The sequence below is a fragment of the Ranitomeya variabilis genome, chromosome 1 (assembly GCF_051348905.1).
Source record: "Ranitomeya variabilis isolate aRanVar5 chromosome 1, aRanVar5.hap1, whole genome shotgun sequence".
NCBI lineage: Eukaryota > Metazoa > Chordata > Amphibia > Anura > Dendrobatidae > Ranitomeya > Ranitomeya variabilis.
The window spans coordinates 28,548,433-28,574,682 of record NC_135232.1 but is presented as its reverse complement, the minus strand read 5'-3'; the positions used below and the strand labels follow the sequence as shown (position 1 = coordinate 28,574,682).

At 43.6% G+C, this 26,250-nt stretch overlaps 1 protein-coding gene across 6 annotated transcripts in view; it reads left to right on the top strand.

The window, feature by feature from the left end:
- NIPBL (NIPBL cohesin loading factor) overlaps window positions 1-26,250 on the top strand; it is a 144,037-nt gene that overhangs the window by 60,450 nt on the left and 57,337 nt on the right. For 5 of the 6 annotated variants that reach the window (XM_077281601.1, XM_077281593.1, XM_077281607.1 and 2 more), the window contains exons 2-3: window positions 23,633-23,776; window positions 25,963-26,128. In XM_077281601.1, the coding sequence (XP_077137716.1) occupies window positions 23,713-23,776; window positions 25,963-26,128 (230 nt within the window). In that variant the 5' untranslated portion in view covers window positions 23,633-23,712. Of the gene's footprint in view, window positions 1-2,083; window positions 2,103-23,632; window positions 23,777-25,962; window positions 26,129-26,250 lie in introns of those variants that run through there. The other variant, XM_077281582.1, reaches the window with a different exon arrangement.

Below are 26,250 nucleotides of genomic sequence, written 5' to 3'. Positions count from 1 at the left end.
AACTTTTTAGTCACAAAAGTGATGATTTAGCATAAATTTTTTTATTTTCAAAAGTATAAAAGGAGAAAATGGGCAGATAAAGTTGTTGTACAATTTGTCCTGAGTACGCTGATACCCCATATGTGGGGGTAAACCACTGTTTGGGCGCACGGCAGAGCTCGGAAGGGAAGGAGCGCCGTTTGACTTTTTCAAACCAAATTGGCTGGAATTGAGTTAAGACGTGTTTGGAGAGCCCCTGATGTGCCTAAACAGTAGAAACCCCCCACAAGTGACACCATTTTAGATACTACACCCCCCCCCCCCAAGGAACTTATCTAGATGTGTGGTGAGCACTTTGAACCCCCAAGTGTTTCACTAAAATAAAAAATCCTTTTGTTTTCCCACAAAAATGATCTTTTAGTCCCCAATTTTTAATATTCCCAAGGGTAACAGGAGAAATTGAAATTGGACCCTGAAAGTTGTTGTTCAATTTGTCCTGAGTAGGGTTGAGCGACCTTTAGTTTTTTAGGGTCGAGTCGGGTTTTGTGAAACCCGACTGTCTTAAAAGTCGAGTCGAGTGAAATCGGCCAACCACCGTGAAAAGTCGGGTTTCGGCCGAAACACGAACCCCAATGCAGGAATTTTTTTTTTTTTCTCCCTCTCCCTCTCCCTCTCCCTCTCCCTCTCCCTCTCCCTCTCCCTCTCCCTCTCCCTCTCCCTCTCCCTCTCCCTCTCCCTCTCCCTCTCCGTCTCCCTCTCCCTCTCTCTCTCCCTCCCTCCTCCGTCCCAGCACAGAAAATTTCGTATTGCACATTCCACACCTCTACTGCGCACAAGCGATAACATGACGATAGGCGTTCACTCCCCTAAGACCTATGTCATCACTCTGCCCACGCTCATTCATTCGCTGAAAAAATGGCGCGAAACGCGACTTTGCCGCCAAGATCGCGTACCGCATGGCCGACCCCGCACAGGGATCGGGTCGGGTTTCATGAGACGCCGACTTTGCCAAAAGTCGGCGACTTATGAAAATGCGCGACCCGTTTCGCTCAACCCTAGTCCTGAGTACACTGGTACCCCATATGTATCGCCTGGATGAAGAGAGATTGGGCAGAGATCAAAACACTTACAGTTGTAGTATCTCTTCTTTCTTCTTTTTTTCAGCAGGGGTTGTGGTGTCACAGGCTTCTGTGGCACCACAAGGCCCAGCACAGCAGGAGATCCAGCAGTCGCAGACAGGTCACACTACTGCTGTGACCTGTCATTGGTGTGATTGATGATCAGAGCTGGCCCTTGTGACGCCGGTGTTGCTAGGCACCGGCCTAGGATCGGAGCTCACAGCTCCGATCCTACGTAGGTCACCGGCAGGGCACAGCGCGGTCACACCGTGGCTGTGCCCTGTGATTGGCGCAATCGATGATTACATGGATCGCGCCAATGAGCAGCACCAGGCCATGCCTGGCCTTTCCAAGGCATGGGCCTAGGATCAGTGCTTTTACAGCACAGATCTTAGGCAGGGCACAGCGCGGTAACACCACGGCTGTGCCCTGCGATTGGCGCCATCGATGTGATAGTCAATCGCGTTAATCTGAGCATTTTTCCCACAGGTAAGATGACGCCGGAATTTAAATGCAATCACCGCGACTTCGGTCACAGTGTCGCATTAAAGGACATGATGCACTATTGCGTCCATGGTCAGGCAGGCCCAGGTCACATGGATGAAATAGTACGTCTGATGTCAGAAAGGGGTTAAGGGCATAAAAATTTAAAGTTTGAAAATTGCAAAATTTTCACCGAATTTGTTTTTTTCCCCCCACAAATAAATGTAAGTCCTATCAAACAAAATTTTCCACTATCATGAAGTACAATGTCACAAAAAAACAATTTCAAGAATCAGTAGGCTCCATTTTACCATTATATCATAAACGTAAGTTGTAGCAAACAAATTTTGCTACTATTACAGTATGTCAAGAGAAGACAGTCCCCATCGCTGGGATACTTTGAATCTTTCCAGAGTTATGACCTCATAAAGTGACAATGGTTAGAATTGAAAAAATCGGCCTGGTCATGAAGGTGAAAACAGGCTCGAGGATAAAGGGGTTAAACATCTGAAAATGTGCCAGGTCAGGAACAAAATGGCAATTTTCTAAACAACAAAGCAGCTAGTTTTTGATTTTTCAAAATGTATAGTGTTGACTAGTGCTGAGAAAGGGCAGAATAAATGATGCCATTGGCATTTTATCTTGATGTTTGCAATGGGTTGGCGAGCTTCTCTTGTATGTGATGGGAGTCCTACATTTATGCATTGTGAGCTCATGCTCTCATACAGTAGAGCAGAGTTTCTTTACATTAGTGGTACTGCCAACAGGTCCCAATACCACTTGGTTAGGTCAGATTGTTTGTGTTTGTTTATTAAAGGTACCTTCTCACTAAGCGACGCTGCAGCGATAGACAGCGATGCCGATCGCTGCAGCGTCGCTGTTAAGTCGTTGTGTGGTCGCTGGAGAGCCGTCACACAGACGGCTCTCCAGCGACCAACGATGCCGAAGTCCCCTGGTAACCAGGGTAAACATCGGGTTACTAAGCGCAGGGCCGCGCTTAGTAACCCGATGTTTACCCTGGATACCATTGTAAAATATTTTTAAAAAACCACATACTCACATTCCGGTGCCTGGCGTCCGCTTCCCTGCACTCCTCCTGCATCGTGTCAGCGCCGAACATCTCCGGCATCTCCCACAGAGCAGAGCGGTGACGTCACCGCTCTGCTTTACGGCCGGCACTTACACAGGATGCAGGAGGAGTGCAGGGAAGCGGACGCCGGGCACCGGAATGTGAGTATGTGCTTTTTTTTTTTAACTTTTACAATGGTAACCAGGGTAAACATCGGGTTACTAAGCGCGGCCCTGCGCTTAGTAACCCGATGTTTACCCTGGTTACCAGTGAAGACATCGCTGGATCGGTGTCACACACACCGATTCAGCGATGTCAGCGGGAGATCCAGCGACGAAATAAAGTTCTGGACTTTCAGCAACGACCAGCGATCTCACGGCGGGATCCTGATCGCTGCTGCGTGTCAAACACAACGATATCGCTAGCCAGGACGCTGCAACGTCACGGATCGCTATCGTTATCGTGGTTAAGTCGCTTAGTGTGAAGGTACCTTTACTGAATGACAGTGAGCCTCCATTAGCATGGAAATACCCCATCAGAGCAAGAGAATTCCCTGCAGCTCCCCTTAATGAAGAGCTGCCAGCAACTGATGATTTACATGCAAATATTGTCACCTTCCTCCATGCTGCAGTATTACAAATCAGCATTGTATGGAGATATACAACCTCTTGCCTCCGTCCTAGATGACACAAGGGGGTAAGAAATTGGGTGCAACTACATGGAGTGGAATTTTTCTTTTTACTGTTATGGAACAAGTGCTAATCATCCTTCACTGCCCAGGAATCCCGTGTGGTGAAATCAATGTTTTGTTTGCTTTGAAACTGCTTCCACGTGGTCGAATGTTGAATATTTTGCAGCCTTTAGGAACAGCTATGTAAGGTTATGGATGGCTTTAGCTGTACTTTTTTTTTTTTTTTTTTGAAGCGTAGCTACATTGTAACCCTCTTAATGAACAGTTGATCAGCGGAAATCCACATTCTGAGACCCCCAGCAGTCACTAAGACCACAGGAGAGACGTGCACAGCTTTCATTGCTTAGGCTTGTGGTCCGATAGATCCATAGCGGGATGGTGACCCTTACTTCATATGGCAGCCTGCTCATTTGTGAGATTCATAAACGTTGAATGCTGCGACCTTAAAATCAATGCAGGGATAGATAGTGTTGGTTACATTCTTCAGTCACAGGTTGGAAACAAGTACCATAGAGCAACACATTGTCATCTGTTACAATGAAGCTGTTGTGTCACACGTCTTCGGAGTATAAATAAACCACATGCCGATACTAATAAAGAAACCGTCAGAATCATTACTTTCACTATCTGTGACTGGAAAAAATCCCTCATACTGTGGTTATTTGAGAGGACCTGCCGGCTTTTCTGTTTGTCAGTACTCGTATTTCCCATAATAAAACAAACCTACATTATCTTGACCAAGAACTCTGCTTTGTACTATTAATCTGATATTCTTGAAAAGCTATGAACAATTTGACTTGGTAATGGTAGTTTTCATTACACATGCATGTAACAGAAAAGATTTGCCAAGGTTCTAATCCCAAATACAGTATATAGCAGCTGTATCAATTTAATCAGATGGCAAACCTGTCAAGGGTTTATGAAATGCAATATTGATAAGAGATGAGAAGGACTGTACCTGCCGCAACTGATAGTTCAGCGGGACTGTACCTGCCGCAACTGATAGTTCAGCGGGACTGTACCTGCCGCAACGGATAGTTCAGCGGGACTGTACCTGCCGCAACTGATAGTTCAGCGGGACTGTACCTGCCGCAACTGATAGTTCAGCGAGACTGTACCTGCCGCAACTGATAGTTCAGTGAGACGGTACCTGCCGCAACTGAGAGTTTAGAGAGACTGTACCTGCCGCAACTGAGAGTTTAGCGAGACTGTACCTGCCGCAACTGAGAGTTTAGCGAGACTGTACCTGCCGCAGCTGAAAAATAGGAAACTATAACTTTACCAGAAATGTATGGGAGACTGAAGTTGAAGGGGAAAGTTCTGGGGGTGACAGTTTCATACTGTGCAGATCTTTCTGCAGGATTTTGGCTTCTGGATGGCCTCCATTTTGGCAATCTTTGGCCATATGGATCGTACTATGGTGGTCAAGGTTTTTTGTTTTCCAATGAAAAATGATTGCCTTCATGAGCGGATCCGTTCGTGTCAAACGTGCTAACCTCAAATCTATTTAGCCATACTAATGTGTTCCCGTGGACTTGTCTGGATCCAGACCTTGATTTAGATGAGGATTTGTGACTGGATTGACATCGTCTGAGCAGGTCAGTGGGAGGAAAATTCTCTGTGTGCAGATATTAGGCCTGTCCTCTCGCACCTTCTGGAAGTGGTATGAAAGGAGTGAAGACTTCTGTGATTGTTTAGAGATTAGCGTTCTCCTTAAAGTGATTATTTTCTGTGTTTAATTCTCGTCAACCTGGTCTTGAACACTATTCTGTATTATGGCGATGTATATAGATGGTTTGATTAGACATATGTGAGTTTGAAAATATGAATATTAGTAAAATACTTTCATTCTAGAGATACCAGATATGTTTCATGCTTTGTGTTAAGGCCGCAATTTCTGATCTGACTGCTTGTCTCCTGACCTGATCACCTCGTATATTGCTGTACATTTAAGTCCCGATGACCATGATCAGGCCCGGCCTTTGCAGTTGTAACAGACTATGAAATACAGCTGCTGTATGGTTTGTGTGATTAAAGCCGTTATTCTCGTATTCTTCTTATTTGGTGGGTATCTGTTAGAACGCCTTCTAATGATTATATTGATGGGACCCCCTGTTCTTGGTTTCTCCTGCTGACAAGTGTGAAGTTGGCACTGCTGTTTTCAGCTGGTGAAGCAATTTTATGTCATGGGACCGCTGCAGCTAATCAGAGACTGCTGATCGGCCTTAGCTTATTGGTATGTTATAGTGGACTAATGGTTTGATGAAATAGTAAAGGCTTCGACCCGTCAGCGGTCATCTGAGACAATGTCATGTCACACGCCAGGGTCCATCACTAGAACGGTGCTGTTCTGGGAGGTGAGTATACATTGTTTTAGTTTTTTATGGGGCCCTGAATTGATTAAATAGTGGTCGTCCAGTAGAGATTATAGAAAAAGTATATTCTATGTTTTCACTTTTTGAGTTTAGGGAGAATGAGTGAGATTTATCAAAACTTGAATAACCTAAATGAAACCAATAACAATAGCCGCCAATTAGGTGGTGCTTATGGTCCTTGGCCTTTTACCTCCCGCACACTGTGTGACTCACTCTGCTTTGCTATATGGACTGGGACCCAATGAACAGAGTCATCTCATTCTAGATGGTCAGAGGCCTAATGTCAGCTGTATTGTATTGCTGGGCAGTGGTAAGATAGTAACACTATAGACATAGACAAAGCTCCCCGTCACCCCCTCTCCTCTGGAGACTGATCATTTACGTGTCGCGCTATTGTTTGCGAGTTATAGCTTTTTGTGGATGTGCTGGTTTACTTTTCCATCTGCATCATGTATACAGATTATTCGCTTCGTGTAATGACATTGTACTTTTCTAATGCATATAACTGGCTGTCGTTTCCTGAACTGTGTATGCGCACAGGTCTGAAATAAAATAATGTATGTTGGCAAGATGTCTGCTCTGGGGGTTGCCCATGTAACTGTGCAGTTTCCAAAACCTCTTAATTTCATTGATTAGTAAACAGAAGGGCCAATATTTTGTGAATGGCTCTGAATAGTCAGGCTATGTGCACACGTCAGGATTCCTTGTAGAAATTTCCTGAAGAAAGCCGGACATTTTCTGCAAGAAATCCGCATGCGGTTTTTGCGCGGTTTGTTTTGCGGATTTTTTTGCGCTTTTTTTTTGGGGGGGGGGGTTCCCAATGCATTAATATAGTGGGAAATCCGCAAAATTAATGAACATGGTGCGTTTTTTTGCCGCGATATGCACAAAAATTGCGGAATGCATTATAAATGATGGGATGCATATGTATGCGTTTTTAAGCGTTATCGCGTTTTTATAGCAAAAAAAAAAAAAACACGAAAAATCCTGAACGTGTGCACACAGCCTTATGGTGGAAACCCTTAAATTGAAGTATATGTAGTTGTGTTCCTAATTATTAGTAGAGGTTATTGTCTGCCGCTCGGGAGCGATCAGTCACGGTGGAGGTAAATACATCCTAGATAAGAGGCATTATTGGCCTTCGCTCCTCTGTATAGCCGGAGAATAGTGACAGGGCTGGTGAATATTGTATGAGGATTGTGTCAATAAAAGGTACGCTTGCCCGGGGCGTCATATAACATTAGTGATAATTACCTCTCATCAGTAACCTGTGCGTGATCATGGTGCCAGCTAATGTTTCTGACCCTTGGAAGTCCTTTATCACACATTTGTGTTGTTTCTCCGTCTTTGTATTTACTTCCTGACTTTCCAGAATGGGACAGTGAAAATATTCAGTTATTCTTAAATTTGCCAGTCACTCTTGGAAAATCCTCCCCCGTTTTATACACTGAGAATAACTGACACAAGCCCAGAAATATTAGATTAAAGGGATTATTGCTGCCCGCTCCATCAGTCTGGCTGCGCGATAACAGCCGAGTATGTTTACACTAAAATGCCACATCTTTTTAGAGAGAACCTAGTTGGTGAAGCCTGCCAGGGAGTATAGAGAGGTGGTAGGGAGCGATTCAAAGCCAGCCAGGCATGTCATCAAACCAGTCCCGTCTCTCTGTGACCCCTGGCCGGCTTTCCAAATTGTTTTATCTGAAATTCTGCTGTCTCAGAGTGAAACATACCTGACTGCAATCGAGCAACCAGGCGGTAATTCATGACTATCCTGTCACGTTTGCTTTAGGGCTCATACATAGACACACATAATCCGATTTGTGATCACACACGGACAGCACACTGAGCCATGTTATTCAATGGGACTGTTCAGATAAACGCTTTTTCTCTCAATCCAACTGTCCATTGCAGCATGCCATACTTTCTTTTGAGCCTCACCAAGGGTGCATACAAAAAAAAACACGGAACATCCAAGCAGAATCTGATTTTTAATGCTACATTTCTATTACAAATCTAGGAAACTATTTAATCTAGGGTGGATGTCTGATAACTGCTCGCACACGGACATCACGTGGACGGGACATGGATGAAACTCAGATCAAATGAGAAAAAAATCGTCGGTTTTCTGGATGAAACTCCGATAAAATCTCAAAGGCGTATCTACAGGAGCTGTTACTATCAGTCAAACAAAGCGGCTGCTGGGTTTCTTAATTGACAAACGGGCGTATGATTTTGCAGGAGGATAGCTTTTTAATGGGGAAAAAATGCAGCAACCTCATGCCACCAAGGTTTTTTTCTACTACATAGCATCCGTATCTGACCTTACCTTTGGGCAAGGGCTACAAACAGACTTTTCGAGAGCTGACAAATCTCTACCCACCCACCGTGGTCTATGGCTGCACAATTCTGAAGCAAAATTGTGATTCCATTAGCCACTGCTGGTGTGGCTCCGACTACACGGGCGGTCGCAGCCTAAGGATATGCGCTCATGTTACGGTAATGCTGCAGATTTTCCGCTCTGTGTTTCGTTTCTCTGCATTGCCAGGTTTTAAGAAATCTCATGCACACAAAAAAAAGATCTGAAGTGAGAAAAGACGCAGGTCTGAGATCTGCAATATGTCCGTTTATGCTGCGGATTTCTGTGAATTTCACCTTTCACTTTGCAATGGGTGAAATGTGCAACTCGCCCACCCCTACATCCTCAGTGATAGAACTACTGGAGAGCTGTAGTGTGAATGCTGCTTTTTTTTTTTTTGTGTACGTACAGAAAATTTACTGCATTTATCAAGTCAGGTAAAGTGGATGTGATTTCCTGAATTTTCCTTGAACCAGTTCAAGACCGGGCCATTTCCCCCCTCTTCACTTTCCTGACCTGGCAAATGGTTTTTTCATACAAGACATTGAGGCTATGTGCACACGTCAGGATTTCTTGCAGAAATTTCCTGACAAAACCCAGGACATTTCTGCCAGAAATCCGCATGCGTTTTTGCGTGGTTTTTACGAGGTTTTTTTCACGTTTTTCCCCAATGCATTAAATAGCGGGAAAAACGCGAAAAATCCGCATAATTAATGAACATGCTCCTTTTTTTTACCGTAATGCTTTTTACGCGGAAAAAAAAGCATGTGCACAAAAATTGCGGAATGCATTCTAAATGATAGGATGCATATGTATGCTTTTTTTAATGTGTTTTTATCGCGCAAAAAACGTGAAAATTCCTGAACGTGTGCACATACCCTTAACCCCTTCACGACCTTTGACGCAGCGTATGCGTCATGGAATGATCGCGCTCCTGCAGATCGGGTGAAAGGGTTAACTCCAATCTCACCCGATCTGCAGAGACAGGGGGAGTGGTGCTTCAGCCCAGGGGGGGTGGCTACACCCCCCCCGTGGCTACGATCGCTCTGATTGGCTGTTGAAAGTGAAACTGCCAATCAGAGCGATTTGTAATATTTCACCTAAAAAACAGGTGAAATATTACAATCCAGCCATGGCCGATGCTGCAATATCATCGGCCATGGCTGGAAATACTGATGTGAGCCCCCCCCACCCCACCGATCGCCCCCCCAGTCCTCCGTTATGGGGTCCGGTCCCCTCCGTCCTGTGCTGCGCTGCCCCGTGCTCCTGCCCGCTCCCCCGTCCTGCTGTCCGCTCCCCCCTGTGGTCCGATCACCCCCCCTGTGCTCCAATCCACCCCCCCACCACCCCTTCATACTTACCGATCCTCCCGGTGTCCGGCCGTCTCCTCGCTGGGCGCCGCCATCTTCCAAAATGGCGGGCGCATGCTCAGTACGCCCGCCGGCAGATTCCATTCAAGTACATTTTGATCGCTGTGGTAGGTTCTACCACAGCGATCAAAATAAAAAAAATAATAAATAAACCCCCCCCTTTATCACCCCCATAGATAGGGATAATAATAAAATAAAGAAAATATATATATATTTTTTTTTCCACTAGGGTTAGGGTTAGAACTAGGGTTAGGGTTAGAACTAGGGTTAGGGTTACGGGTAGGGTTAGGGGTAGGGTTAGGGGTAGGGTTAGGGTTATGGCATGTGCGGATTTGGCTGCGGATCCGCAGCGGATTGGCCGCGGATCCGCAGCGGATTGGCCGCGGATCCGCAGCGGATTGGCCGCGGATCCGCAGCGGATTGGCCGCGGATCCGCAGCGGATTGGCCGCGGATCCGCAGCGGATTGGCCGCGGATCCGCAGCGGATTGGCCGCGGATCCGCAGCGGATTGGCCGCGGATCCGCAGCGGATTGGCCGCGGATCCGCAGCGGATTGGCCGCGGATCCGCAGCGGATTGGCCGCGGATCCGCAGCGGATTGGCCGCGGATCCGCAGCGGATTGGCCGCGGATCCGCAGCGGATTGGCCGCGGATCCGCAGCGGATTGGCCGCGGATCCGCAGCGGATTGGCCGCGGATCCGCAGCGGATTGGCCGCGGATCCGCAGCGGATTGGCCGCGGATCCGCAGCGGATTGGCCGCGGATCCGCAGCGGATTGGCCGCGGATCCGCAGCGGATTGGCCGCGGATCCGCAGCGGATTGGCCGCGGATCCGCAGCGGATTGGCCGCGGATCCGCAGCGGATTGGCCGCGGATCCGCAGCGGATTGGCCGCGGATCCGCAGCGGATTGGCCGCGGATCCGCAGCGGATTGGCCGCGGATCCGCAGCGGATTGGCCGCGGATCCGCAGCGGATTGGCCGCGGATCCGCAGCGGATTGGCCGCGGATCCGCAGCGGATTGGCCGCGGATCCGCAGCGGATTGGCCGCGGATCCGCAGCGGATCGGCCGCGGATCCGCAGCGGATCGGCCGCGGATCCGCAGCGGATCGGCCGCGGATCCGCAGCGGATCGGCCGCGGATCCGCAGCGGATCGGCAGCGGATTGGCCGCGGATCCGCAGCGGATTGGCAGCGGATTGGCCGCGGATCCGCAGCGGATGGGCAGCGGATTGGCCGCGGATCCGCAGCGGATTGGCCGCTGCGAATTCGAAGCAGTTTTCCATCAGGTTTACAGTACCATGTACACCTAAGGAAAACCAAATCTGCTGTGCCCATGGTGCGGAAAATTCCATGCAGAAACGCTGCATTGTATTTTCCGCAGCATGTCAATTCTTTGTGCGGATTCCGCAGCGTTTTACACCTGTTCCTCAATAGGAATCCGCAGGTGAAATCCGCACAAAAAAACACTGGAAATCTGCTGTAAATCCGCAGGCAAAACGCAGTGCCTTTTACCTGCAGATTTTTCAAAAATCGTGCGGAAAAATCTCACACGAATCCGCAACGTGGGCACATACCCTTAGGGTTAGGGTTGGAATTAGGGCTAGGGTTGGAAATAGTTAAGAATAGGCTTGTGGTTAGGGTTACGGATAGGGTTAGGGGTGTGTTGGGGTTACAGTTGTGGTTAGGGTTGGGATTAGGGTTACGGTTGGGATTAGGGTTAGGATTAGGGTTGGAATTAGGGTTACGGTTGTGTTGCGGTTAGGGTTGTGGTTAGGGGTGTGTTGGGGTTAGGGTTGTGATTAGGGTTATGGCTACAGTTGGGATTAGGATTAGGGGTGTGTTGGGGTTAGTGTTGAAGCTAGAATTGAGGGGTTTCCACTGTTTAGGCACATCAGGGGTCTCCAAACGCAACATGGCGCCACCATTGATTCCAGCCAATCTTGCGTTCAAAAAGTCAAATGGTGCTCCCGCCCTTCCAAGCCCCGACGTGCGCCCAAACAGTGGTTTACCCCCACATTTGGGGTACCAGCGTACTCAGGACAAACTGGGCAACAACTGTTGGGGTCCAATTTCTCCTGTTACCCTTGCAAAAATAAAAAATTACTTGCTAAAACATAATTTTTGAGGAAAGAACAATTATTTTTTATTTTCACGGCTCTGCGTTATAAACTTCTGTGAAGCACTTGGGGGTTGAAAGTGCTCACCACACATCTAGATTAGTTCCTTGGGGGTCTAGTTTCCAAAATGGGGTCACTTGTGGGGGGTTTCTACTGTTTAGGCATATCAGGGGCTCTGCAAACGTAACATGATGCCCGCAGACCATTCCATCAAAGTCTGCATTCCAAAACGTCACTACTTCCCTTCCGAGCCCCGGCATGTACCCAAACAGTGGTTTACCCCCACATATGGGGTATCAGCGTACTCAGGAGAAACTGTACAACAACTTTTGGGGTCCAATTTCTCCTGTTACTCTTGCAAAAATAAAAAATTCTGGGCTAAAAAAATATTTTTGAGGAAAGGAAACACATTTTTTATTTTCACGGCTCTGCGTTATAAACTTCTGTGAAGCACTTGGGGGTTCAAAGTGCTCACTACACATCTAGATAAGTTCCCTTGGGGGTCTAGTTTCCAAAATGGAGTCAATTGTGGGGAGTTCCTACTGTTTAGGCACATCAGGGGCTCTGCAAACGCAACCTGACGCCCGCAGAGCATTCCATCAAAGTCTGCATTTCAAAACGTCACTACTTCCCTTCCGAACCCCGACGTGTGCCAAAACAGTGGTTTACCCCCACATATGGGGTATCATCGTACTCAGGAGAAACTGGAAAACAACTTTTGGGGTCCAATTTCTCCTATTACCCTTGGGAAAATAAAAAATTCTGGGCTAAAAATCATTTTTGAGGAAAGAAAAATTATTTTTTTATTTTCACGGCTCTGCGTTATAAACTTCTGTGAAGCACCTGGGGGTTATAAGTGCTCACTATGCATCTAGATAAGTTCCTTGGGGGGTCTAGTTTCCAAAATGGGGTCACTTGTAGGGGAGTTCCAATGTTTAGGCACACAGGGGCTCTCCAAACGCGACATGGTGTCCGCTAACGATTGGAGCTAATTTTCCATTCAAAAAGTCAAATGGCACGCCTCCCCTTCCGAGCCTTGCCGTGCACCCAAACAGTGGTTTACCCCCACATATGAGGTATCGGCATACTCAGGAGAAATTGCCCAACAAATTTTAGGATCCATTTTATCCTGTTGCCCATGTGAAAATGAAAGAATTGAGGCTAAAAGAAATTTTGTGTGAAAAAAAAGTACTTTTTCATTTTTGCGGATCAATTTGTGAAGCACCTGGGGGTTTAAAGTGCTCACTATGCCTCTAGATGAGTTCCTTGGGGGGTCTAGTTTCCAAAATGGGGTCACTTGTGGAGGAGCTCCAATGTTTAGGCACACAGGGGCTTTCCAAACGTGACATGGTGTCCGCTAACGATGGAGATAATTTTTCATTCAAAAAGTCAAATGGCGCTCCTTCCCTTCCGAGCCTTACCATGTGCCCAAACAGTGGTTTACCCCCACATGTGAGGTATTGGTGTACTCAGGAGAAATTGCCCAACAAAATTTAGGATCCATTTTATCCTGTTGCCCATGTGAAAATGAAAAAATTGAGGCTAAAATAATTTTTTTGTGAAAAAAAAGTACTTATTCATTTTTACGGATCAATTTGTGAAGCACCTGGGGGTTTAAAGTGCTCACTATGCTTCTAGATAAGTTCCTTGGGGGGGTCTAGTTTCCAAAATGGGGTCACTTGTGGGGGAGCTCCAATGTTTAGGCACACGGGGGCTCTCCAAACGCGACATGGTGTCCGCTAAAGATTGGAGCCAATTTTTCATTGAAAAAGTCAAATGGCGCTCCTTCCCTTCCGAGCCCTGCCGTGCGCCCAAACAGTGGTTTACCCCCACATATGAGGTATCAGCGTACTCAGGACAAATTGGACAACAACGTCCGTGGTCCAGTTTCTCCTTTTACCCTTGGGAAAATAAAAACATTTTCGCTAAAATATCATTTTTGTGACTAAAAAGTTAAATGTTCATTTTTTACTTCCATGTTGCTTCTGCTGCTGTGAAACACCTGAAGGGTTAATAAACTTCTTGAATGTGGTTTTGAGCACCTTGAGGGGTGCAGTTTTTAGAATGGTGTCACTTTTGGGTATTTTCAGCCATATAGAACCCTCAAACTGACTTCAAATGTGAGGTGGTCCCTAAAAAAATGGTTTTGTAAATTTTGTTGTAAAAATGAGAAATCACTGGTCAAATTTTAACCCTTATAACTTCCTAGCAAAAAAAAAATTTGTTTCCAAAATTGTGCTGATGTAAAGTAGACATGTGGGAAATGTTATTTATTAACTATTTTGTGTCACATAACTCTCTGGTTTAACAGAATAAAAATTCAAAATGTGAAAATTTGCGAAATTTTCAAAATTTTTGCCAAATTTCCGTTTTTTTCACAAATAAACTCAGAAATGATCGACCTAAATTTACCACTAACATGAAGCCCAATATGTCACGAAAAAACAATCTCAGAATCGCTAGGATCCGTTGAAGCGTTCCTGAGTTAATACCTCATAAAGGGACACTGGTCAGAATTGCAAAAAACGGCAAGGTCATGAAGGGGTTAAAGTGCTGTATAAGCTTCTTTCATTCAGGTATTCAAATGATTTTTGCATCTTTTTTTGGTGATACATGAGGCTTAATTTTATTTTATATACTTTCTAAATTCCAGATATCGGTTTGAGAATAAAAGAAATGACCATTTTTCCATATAGTTACATTTTAGTGATCCTTTGTCATAAAAAATATTAAGTAATTTATCCTATTCTCTAACAATTATTTTAAGATTTTCTTTTTTTTCTTTTAAGGCGGGCACGACTAACAGCAGTTTGGTTTAGCCTTGTTTTTTTTTTCTTTAGTACTTGTTACCTATTTATTACACACATTGTACCCCCCCCCCCCCCCCCCTACTGTCATTAAATACCAGCGGGTGAGCATATCAACATTCAACTTCTGTTTTTTTAACTTAAGCTGGTAAAGTATATTCGTCCCAGTTACATAGGAAATTCAAAGCTGACTGGGTCTCTTGGAAATCAGCAGCTCCTGATCCCTCCCTACACCCAAAATGCCACTTTAAAAAGACAAAATCCCAATGTTAAAGAAGTGCCCAATATGTGGAGATGCAGCAATAATCTCTGCAGGTTGCTGTTGCGTATTTTGGGCAGACTCTTGTAGAAAAGACGCAGTCCTATGTACACTACCACTACAGCTGCATTACATAGACGTACATACAGCCTCGTATTGTTCGGAACTCTAGTATGACTGATCTTCAATGGCCACGGCAGATTTTTCTAGAATATTTTCTAGATATACCGTAAACTTTACAGCACTATTGTGTTACATAGCGGTCCCAGTAGAAGATAACATAACAAGCGAGCGTCTGCTCGTCCCCTTTGTAGCTGCGCCTCTGCCGCTGTGTGAAACCGCCGGCATCATTTCTCACATCAGTACCTGTTCAGACGTTTTACTTGGCTGAATTGTCACAATAATTATGGTGGGAGCCGGCTCCGGATAGTCGATTAGTGACAGTAAGAATCCGAGAGCACGAATGAAAGCAATTACATTAGTCTTAGCCGGTGTCCTCACTTGACTGGAGGCTTGTACAACCTCAGGCTTTTCTTGCTGCCTTTCACTCTCCAGAGTTGCATTGTTCCTCTCTAAAGGAATTGCAGGTAGTTTTAGGCTGGTTGAAAAGTTTCTCATCTTTAAGGATGTCTCAAAGCCTGTCCCTCGTCCTCCTCTCAGTCCACGTGTGAGCTGTGTAAGAAGCTGACTTTTATGTGTCTCCTTCAGGTTGGCTCACACCCATCTGTAATGTGATGCCTGAGCGTGGCTGCTTAGTTTTCATTGTAGGTCAGAGCCGGCATGTGACGACATTGTTACTCTATGGAACTAAAATAGTATCTACCGTATATTAATCTTACAAAGGTTTCTTTAAGATGCAGAGGGTCCTGCAATGTGGTGTTAGAACGATACAGCCCTTAAGGGTTCCATTCAATTCTGCTACATGTGATTCATCTCCTATGGCATCGGTTCACACAGGCCGTGTTTTCCTGCTGTTTTGAGAAGTTTGTTTTTGTGATATAAATGTCTTCATTGTGCGTTCTTTTACAGACAAATACAGCTCTTGTGAACATCCCCAGTCTTGTATTTTTTGCTGTTTGGAGCTGCTCAGGTTGTAGTCCTTTATGGATGATGGATGTATTGTTACTTTGGCAGAATATCTTTGCAGCTGCAGGTCGGTTCCTTCAGAAGAAAAGGCTGATGCTCGTATCTACTACATCCACCAGGGTTCTGTAGACAATCCGTATATACTGTACACTGACTGAATCTGCCTGTGAGAAGAAAAATTGCAACATACACTAGTTTCTTCCATAAATCCGATGAGACTCGCCCATTCAAGCCTATGGGTGCGCAAAAAACTCCCAAAGCAATTGATGCCATATTGAGCCACAGTATATAATCTGTTTTGTTTTGTTTTTTTCGCATACATTGCAGTTTTATAACCTCAGAAAAGCTGTAAATGCTCTTGGGGAATTAATAGCTGCTGCTGCGGTAAAAAAAACTAAACAAAACCAAACAAATTGCATACAGACTACACGTATGCATTGCATACGGACAATTTAGAAAAATTCATCCTGAGTTTTTCTGGATAAAATTCTGATTATTTTCTTTCTTTTTTTTTTTTTCTTTTTAATGCTCTTGTGTGAACCTACCCTTAATGGGACTGCCATATATTGCCAATCCCTGCATGTATTGCGGCTGTCGTGTCAACTCAAGCATAGTATTCGATCGCTCTGTTGGCACACGAGCATGCTCAGATAACACCTTATCCTAGCGTGGGGGGGAAAAAAATCTGAAATAATGATGGCACAGGTGTCCTTAGAGGGTCTTAACCTCCGATCCTGACTCCCCTGCACTGGTCACTACTGACCAGGCTCATATAAAGTGCAGCACAGATTCATCTCGGCGAAAAGATGGGATCCTTAGATCTGTAGCAGAACAGACACTGAGAGAACATTGTATAAATTTCCCAAATTATGAAAAACTTTACAGCACATCCTGCATTGTACTACTGCACCCAATGTATTATATGTTTTGGGAGTTGGTCCATTTTATGCCGACTCTGACTCCATAGCTCTGGTCTTAACACATTTTAATAAGAAGAAATTGCCCCCATGCACATAGTGTTGGCTGAATTTGATGGGAGTAGCCCACCATGTGATGTGTCTTGGAACCTCCTTGGGAGGAGATAAGATATTGCTAGAATTGGCTAACAAGTTTTCTCGACTACTTTGGGAGAAAAAATGTTTTTAATGAAACGACTGCCGTCATTTTGTCAGGTGTCTGTATAATTTATTTTGCTTGTGATTGTCTTTAAACTTTCATTACTTGTATCTATACACTTTATTTGGAAATTACTGACTTTCAGGTATACCAAATTGTTATATGTTGTAATAGTGTCAAAAGAGCGGAAGAACTTTTTTTGATTTGTATTTAATTTTACCTTATCCACTTTGGAAATATTAGCAGTCAAATAGGTGGCACCTAATGAGTTAACTTTAAGTCCAAGTGCATGTTAGTAGATAGTTTTTACTAGGGGTGTGTACTTATGCCTCCTCTTATGCTGGCCAATCCTAAGCAGGCAGCAACATAGAGGTGCAGAAGGACCTGTGATGAGGTCATCACATGACCAGAGTGTGCATTAGGCACTGAAGAGACGTTACACAGCACAGAAGAGTGGAGCTAGTAACTCCAGTTAATATTTCCACTTTTTGTGCCAACTAATATATCTTCAGTGCCTGTTTAGGCTGCACACTCTGGCCAGCAGGACCTGTGGACTCTGGTCATGTGATGACCCTGATGACCTCATCACAGGTCCTTCTGCACTTCTATGTTGCTTATGATTGGTCATAAAAGAGGCAGAAGGTACACCCCCCTTGTGAAAAATATATAAAAACATGCTTAACTAAAGTTAACACTTAAGCTGCCAAATATTTGCAAATATCTCCACAACAGAGAGGAGAAATTAGAAAAAAAAAAGTTGAATTCCGTGTTGAAGCCACTATTACATCAGCATCATGTATCCAGCTCAACATGAAAAATTTGTTGAAAGGTCCTCTTTACAAGGGAATATTGGAGCTGAGAATTACCTATATTTTTAAAAATCATCAGATTTTTGTGTTAAATGAATGTCTTGTATTTAAAAACAAAACCTGAAACTTCCAAGATTTTCCAAGGTTTTATCTTTAAAATAATGGAAAATCTTGCAATCTTAATCTTTCTTTTTTTTTTTGTTATAAAGAAATGTAATTTTAGTTGTTTGAGGAAATTCCCATGATCATGCACATAAGATCCATGCAATGCAAAAACTAGACATTCTCGTCTAATGGTCAAGATGCTAGTGGACGCTTCTGTACTATGGGATCGCAATCATAACTTCTTTGCCATATTGAGAATTTGTAAGACCAAAGAAAGGAAAACATGAAAAGTTTCTTCTGAATTGTGTCCATCCTCAAAGTACATGCACCATTGATTACCATGGGAAAGCAGCAATGGGCACCGTCATAATGGGTCCATGTGCTCTCATGATGTGGTCCGTAATGCACACAGACTGTCGCATGAGCCCTTACCTTATTTATTGGAAATGCGCTCTAGCTATCTAATAAATATATGTATATATGTATATATATATATATATATATATATATATATATATATATATATATATATATATTTGTGTGTGTGGGCATTTGTAAGAGACAGTGCTGCGTACACACGACACCCGCCATATGTGACTAGGTAATGCTGCATATTTCTATTACAGTACCCTTCCATTCATGTGGTTGTCAGCGCCTTTACCACCTAGTGTTATATGGCCAGTAGTGACGTTTACAGGCCCGGATTAGCAGGATATTCCTCTGTTAATATGAACTAGCACTAGATAATTCTGTCACTGTCTTCGCTGCATTGTGTGTATACATATAGAAAAGTAAATGAATTCATAGGTATCTGTAACCTGTAATAACTGTACCGTGGCAGAAAATGTTCCAGCCAGTAAAGCTGTGAAGGTGAGGTCATGTCAGGAGGCGGCGGATTTTGTACATTTTTGTAAAATTGTTTGTACACCGAAAATGAAAAAAAATAAATTGAAGTTGCGTAAGCCATTAACTTGGAAAAGTGACAGATTTAGGTAATGGAAAACGAAATGTGTACATTATATAGAAAAGCAAGGACTGTGCATGGCCAAGATTCTAGAAATAGTTGTGTTTCTGGCCTGCTGTTATACTGATGGGTGTGTTACACGTGTTGTGCAATGGATATAATAGCACGGTGTCATTCATACAATGTACACCCCACGTCTGTCTGGTATTATTTATTGTGTAACAGTCTTGTGAAAGTTGCCATCACACATGACTTTAGAGCAGATGCATACGGTATATTCCTATGGACTGTTACCAGTGACTGAGCACAACAGTCTGCTCACCTTCCTTAGGCTTCTTTTACACTTGCCGTGGTTTTGCGTCCCCAATAGATTTCTATGGGGCCGCAAAAACGGGCCCCAATAATTCCATGAAGCACCGTATGGCCGTGAGGGTTGTATTTACGGCCGTGGAAAAATATCGAGTCTGTTTGATATTTTTCACAGCTTACAGACACGGCCCCCATTGAAAATCACCGTTGACTTCCGTTTTTGCAGAACGCCGTTTTATTTTCTCAATACTTTTTCCATAGTATTGGAAACCAGAAAAACGGCGATCCAGAAGTTTTTTGTGGTCAGTTATTGCGGCAGACAGTGAAAATTGCACCAATACGGCCCGCAAAAACCGGGCTGCAAAAAACATTGGAAGTGTAAAAGAAGCCTTAAGATTCAGTGTTTGTCTTCTGTTATAAATAAGTAGGTTTTCACTTGCATTCTCTGGATAGGTGATAAGTGCCTGATTGCTGAGGGCTCAGTGCTCACTAATCCTTAGAAAAGACCCCCAACATTCAGACAATTGATATCTTGTGGGTCTGGTCGGCCGGTCTTACCGAAATTGGCGAGTTTAACCAACTACTTCTTTAAGGGGCTCTTCCACTCAGCTCGTCAAGGTTATGTTCACACGTTTCGGGTTTGCAGCTTTTTTTAAGTTTAAGTTGCTTACAAAAAGCAGGTTTTGCTTAGTTTTTAGATGCTTGTTTTTTCACTGCGGTTTTGTCAGGGTACATTTATCTCTTGTTTATGCTGATAAAGTTTAGTTCATTAAAAAAAAAATCATCTTAATCAGGTTTTGGCATAAAGAATGCAGCACAACCTGATACCTGTGTTTTTTGTGGTATTTTTACACAGACCATTGCTTTCAATGGTTGAGAAATGCTTGAAAAAACGCTGAAACAAGCGCCATGCTGCATTTTGCAAAAACCAAGTTCTTGTGACAAAACAGTCAGAAAAAACTCGATGTGCGCATGACATTTCTGAAATCTCATTGACTTTGCTGGTTCTGTGAAACACAGCTGAAAATTTGCTGGAAAAAAAGCTGCAAAAACGCAACGTGTGAACATGGCTTTAGACTCTCCTACTTGCACCACCCTGACGATACTTATACAGTTATTACCACCTCTTTAGGTGCCTTCTGTATTGTGCCCAACTGTTCTTTTGTCACTTTTATTTCACCCGATCCTGGCACTTGTCACTGACTAAAAGCTAGTTTAATCCTTACCTCCTTGCCATCTATCCTCCCTTCCTTGATTTATCCTCAGGATTGCTTTTTGCAGAGTCAGTGCTAGTTAGCTAAGATTTAGAGGGATAATCACTTGCTGTACTACGGCTTCCAATGGAACATGCCATGATTTTATCCAATGTAAATGGAATCGGACATGTAATACTCAATATGATAATGGAGGGACACTGTCATACAGCTTTGGATACTGGATTACGGAAGTCTCAGACTATTCATTCGAATGCGGCTGTTTGTTGCCAAAATACCCCCATTTAAAGCATACGTTGTACATGTTATTCGACCCCTTAGATGTTCATACACATTAAAAAAAGCAAAAAACCAGCTGAATGTTTGATATGGCGGTGTGGGTCGAGGCGAGCCTGGATGTATTTTTCCTGGAAAGCTGTAAGTAAGCTGCTGTAAAGCTCCCCTGATGGCGGCCTATGTCCTGTACACGAGAGAGTCAGAATTCACCATCCTGATCAATCGTGTCTTCATTCTTATTATATGATCTAACACTTCTGCCGAATTGTGCCAGGGGCCTTTACACAAAAGTTGAACATCGACAATTTTGACCAAACTAAATGTCCATCTTTTTCTAATTTAATAATGAGTGATTGATTTTAGCCAAATGTTGCCTGGCAAAAGGGGTCAGATGGTTATAGATGGTTTGTAGAAAGACTGTGCTTGCGTCACCTGGGGTAAAGGTCAATATGGACTCTAATGTGTGCGGCAGCATTAGCCACACCATCTGTCACTTACCCATCCGGTATCCTGTAATATGTATGGGCGGCTTCTGTTTCTCCTGCCCGGAGATTCGAGGAGACAGATTGTTGAAAAAACTTTCTCTTCCCCTGACTTGAGAGAATTGCTGTCTGAAACTGTCAATCTACAGCACAGTCAGCATCTGTAGAGCTGTACATAGTGCAGTATTGGGGTGACAATGCAAGTGTTCAGTGTACATTAGGTAGAATGGAATAATGTTATAACGATGTCTGAGCATACAGTTGTCAGCTTCATAGAATATCTGCAAAATTGTATTTTGTTACATGTATTCTCTAATTATTATTTACTATTATAGCGCCATTTATTACATGGCGCTTTACATGTGAAAAGAGGTGTACATAATAAAAACAAAATAATCTTTAATATAAGAGATCTTATAAAATTTACATCTGATCAGGTGTTATATAATGCACTATAGTAACACTATAAAATATATATGTACATACAGTTGTGCTCAAAAGTTTACATACCCCGGCAGAAATTTTGCTTTCTTGGCTGTTTTTTTCCCCAGAGAATATGAATGATAACACCGAAATTATTTCTCCACTCATGGTTAGTGGTTGGGTGACGCCATTTATTGTCCAACTACTGTGTGTTCTCTTTTTAAACCATAATGGCATCCCAAAACATCCAAATGACCCTGATCAAAAGTTCGCATACCCTCGTGATATTGGCCTGATAACATGCACAGAAGTTAACACAAATGGGGTTGAATAGCTACTGAAGGTGACATCCTCACTTGTGACCTGTTTGCTTGTAATCAGTGTGCATAAAAGCTGAGTGAGTTTCTGGGATCCAGACAGACTTCGTCAAAATTGTCAACGGATCTACGGGAAAAATTAGATGAACTGAATAAAACAGGAAAGGGATACAAAAAGATATCCAAGGAATTGATAATGCCAGTCAGCAGCGTTCAACCTGTGATTAACAAATGGAAAATCAGGGGCTCTGTAAAACAAAACCACGGTCAGGCAGACCAACAAAAATATCATCCACAACTGCCAGGAAAATTGTTGGGATGCAAAGAAAAACCCACAAATAACATCAGCTGAAATACACGACTCTCTGAAAACTAGCGGTGTGGCTGTTTCAAGATGCACAATAAGGAGGAACTTGAAGAAAAATGGGCTGCATGGTCGAGTCGCCAGAAGAAAGCCATTACTGCACAAATGCCACAAAGTATCTCACCTACAATAGGCAAAACAGCACAGAGACAAGCCTCAAAACTTCTGCAACAAGGTAATTTGGAGTGATGAGCCCGAAATTGAACTTTTTGGCCACAACCATAAACGTTACATTTGGAGAGAGGTCAACAAGGCCTGTGATGAAAGGAACACCATTCCTACTGTAAAGCACGGGGGTGGACTGCTGATGTTTTTGGGGATGCGTGAGCTACAAAGGCACAGGAAACAAAGTTGAAGGAAAGATGAATGCAGCATGTTATCAGGAAATACTGGAGGCAATTTTGCACACATCAGCCCGGAAGCTGCTCATGGTAAATACTTGGACATTTCAACATGACGACAATACAAAAACACAAGGCCAAGTCGACCTGTCATTGGCTACAGCAGAACAAAGTGAAGGTTCTGGAGTGGCCATCTCAGTCTCCTGACCTCAATATCATTGAGCCACTCTGGGGAGATCTCTAGCGTTCAGTTCATGCTAGACAGCCCAGGAAATTACAGGAACTGGAGGCTTTTTGCCAAGAAGAGTGGGCAGCTTTACCATCTGAGAAAATAAAGAACCTCATCCAAAACTACCACAAAAGACTTCAAGCTGTCATTGATGTCAGAGGGGGCAATACGCAGTATTAAGGAATGGGGTATGTGAACTTTTGATCAGGGTCATTTGGATGTTTTGGGTTGTCATTATGATTTAAAAAGAGAAAAAACAGTAGTGTGACAATAAATGGCTTCACCCACCACTGACTGAGTGGAGAAAAAGTTTTGGTGTAATCATTCACATTCTCTGAAAAAAAGGCCAAGAAAGCAAAAATTCTGCCGGGGTATGTAAACTTTTGAGCACAACTGTAGAAATGTGTTCCCTTGTTTGCTAACAAAATGCATTTAAAAAAAGACCAAGATGGAAAAAAAAATGTAATCTTTAGTCTTGGAAAGCACCTGCACAGTTAAGTACACTGAGGTACAAGTGACTATTACATGTTATTACATGTATCTATTGCAGGGGCAAGCAATTTGCGTGGGTCCACATGAGAGACCGTGGCTGTTGTTGAGAACCAACCAATAGGCTGAAATTAATTCGGCCCAATATTAATATATTCTAATTATTTATATTAGCATAATCACATAATATTGAGTAGCATGCCAACACCCTTCTATATACCTTGTGAGTTCATACACAGCCCCCACATATAGTATGAGCCCCACCTAGCTCCCCTATATTCAGTATGAGCCCCCACATAGCCCCCTATATACAGTATGAGCCCTCACATAGCCCCCTATATACAGTATGAGCCCTCACATAGCCCCCTATATACAGTATGAGCCCTCACATAGCCCCCTGTATACAGTATAAGCCCCTATATACCGTGCGAGTGACATTTTGGGTTGTGAGGGATTACGTATAATGCTATTTTCCTTCTCTTTGCAGTGTACAGGAGATGGGAAGTAATGACAGGTGGCGCCTCCATTAAAATACCTGCATAGATTCCAGCATCCTACAGCTTCAGGATGAATGGGGATATGCCTCATGTTCCCATCACGACTCTAGCGGGAATTGCTAGTCTCACAGACTGTAAGTACATCTTGCCTATTTCTATATATTTTTTCCCTTTTACTGAGCTAAACCAGAAGGTGAGAGTAGAGTAGGTGAGAAAATATGGGATGAAAGCAGCTTCACATACAGTATGGGATGAATGTTTTCTTTCCTCCATTTTTTAAGTTAAAGGCCTTTTCAAGTATTGAGGATCGTATGATGACCTTGCATAAAGGAGATTTCTGTGAGTTTAATATTCTATATTCCCTCCTGGCACCCCCACTGATCAGCTGATATAAGAAGATCTGGTACACCTCCGATGTGTTATAGTGGGACTGCAACTCTCTCTCATTCTCTGATTACAGGACTATTCAGGGCTACAACACTGCAAGGCACAATGGGATTTTCTAATTATCTAATTCCCAGCAGCTGCTTATGTGCTTTATGAGATTGCTTAATCACAATCATGTAATGCAGTCTTTCTAAGAAGTCATGGAGTTTGTCACGTGATCCTTTATTTTTTTTAAAGCTGCTAATTGGCTTAGAATGGTCATGTGATGCACCAGGTGGCGCTGCAGAACCAGGAAGTGCTTTCCTTTTTGCCCCTTGTCTGGCTCTCTGGATGCAGGCACTGTAACCACATAACACCGCGCCGTCATTGTGGCAGGTTCTGTTCAAGACGTTAAGGAGAATCTAAATTCTTAACAATCTGATTGAAAAAGTCACCTAGGATGGTTGACGAGGGCTGCCTTCTACATGATGGCTTCTACAGCGCTTCTTTTGATTAGCCAGCCTGGTGCAACGTCATCATTGCGGTGTGATGCATATGTGATGTTGGCCAGGCCGACTAATCAAAAGAACAAACCCGGATGCCGTGTGAGATAACAGGTGGCTTTTAGTCCTTCTAGCCAGCGACAACTTATTAATCATGTGGACAATGGATCAGGTCCTACAAATCAATTCCAGTCACTCTGCTTTTTAGGCCATGTGCACACGTTCAGGATTTTTTGCGTTTTTTCGCTATAAAAACGTGATAAAAATGTGAAAAAAACGCTTACATATGCCTCCTATTATTTACAGGGTATTCCGCATTTTTTGTGCAAATGTTGCGATTTTTTCCGCGAAAAAATCGCATCGCGGAAAAAAAAGCAACATGTTAATTAAAAATGCGGAATTGCGGGGATTCCGCACACCTAGGAGTGCATTGATCTGCTTACTTCCCGCACGGGGCTGTGCACACCATGCGGGAAGTAAGCAGATTATGTGCGGTCGGTACCCAGGGTGGAGGAGAGGAGACTCTCCTCCACGGACTGGGCACCATATAATTGGTCAAAAAAAAGAATTAAAATAAAAAATAGTCCTATACTCACCCTCTGATGGCCCCCGAAGTGTTCCCGCCTCTCCGGTGCATGCTCTCTTCGGTTCCTATAGATGGTGTGGTTCAGGACCTGTGATGACGTCACTGTCTTGTGATTGGTCGCGTGACCGCTCATGTGACTCACGCGACCAATCACAAGCCGCGACGTCATCACAGGTCCTGAACCACACCGGCATCTATAGGAACGGACGCCGCTGAGGAGATCGTCTGGGTGAGTATAACCATTTTTTATTTTTTTTAAATTATTTTTAAACATTCTATCTATAGTAACAAGTTGGTCACACTTGTCAAACAGTATGTTTGACAAGTGTGACCAACTTGTCAGTCAGTTTTCCAAGCGATGCTACAGATCGCTTGGAAAACTTTAGCATTCTGCAAGCTAATTACGCTTGCAGAATGCTAAAAAAAAAAAGCGAAAAAAAAAAACGGGAAAAAAACGCAAAAAAAAAAAATATGCGGATTTCTTGCAGAAAATTTCCGGTTTTCTTCAGGAAATTTCTGCAAGAAATCCGGACGTGTGCACATACCCTTACACTTCCAACATAAGGAGACAGAAACCCTGTAAATTAGCACATAACAGAATAGTCAGTGCACAGTTTAAGCTGTTGTGTGCACGTCATTATTTTTATGCACTAATTTTCAGATTCTCTTCTGGTCTCTAAGACTTTACTTTTGCTTTAATGCATCATTTTTTTTTAATTTTTTTTTATACTGATAATGTTAATAAATTATAATTTTATTTTTTTTTCGAAATCTCTCGCATGCCTGTGATGTAATATGAGCTGTGCTACAGGTTCAGAAATGTTGGGATTCCACCTTTATATGGTTTTGTCTTTCTCGTCCCCAGTACTGAACCAGCTGCCTCTTCCATCCCCTTTACCTGCTACAACTACAAAGAGCCTCCTGTTTAATGGACGGATAGCAGAAGAGGTGAACTGCCTCCTGGCGTGCAGGGATGAACCTCTAGTGTCACAGCTTGTCCATAGCCTCAATCAGGTGTCAACAGACCACATGTGAGTAGTAAGGATTTTGCAGCTCCGTCCTGATGATTCTTTCAGTCTAAATGTGGTGTATATATAAAGAATAATGGGCCGTGGCATAGGATGTTATTTGTTGGAAAGTTGGCATGTGATAA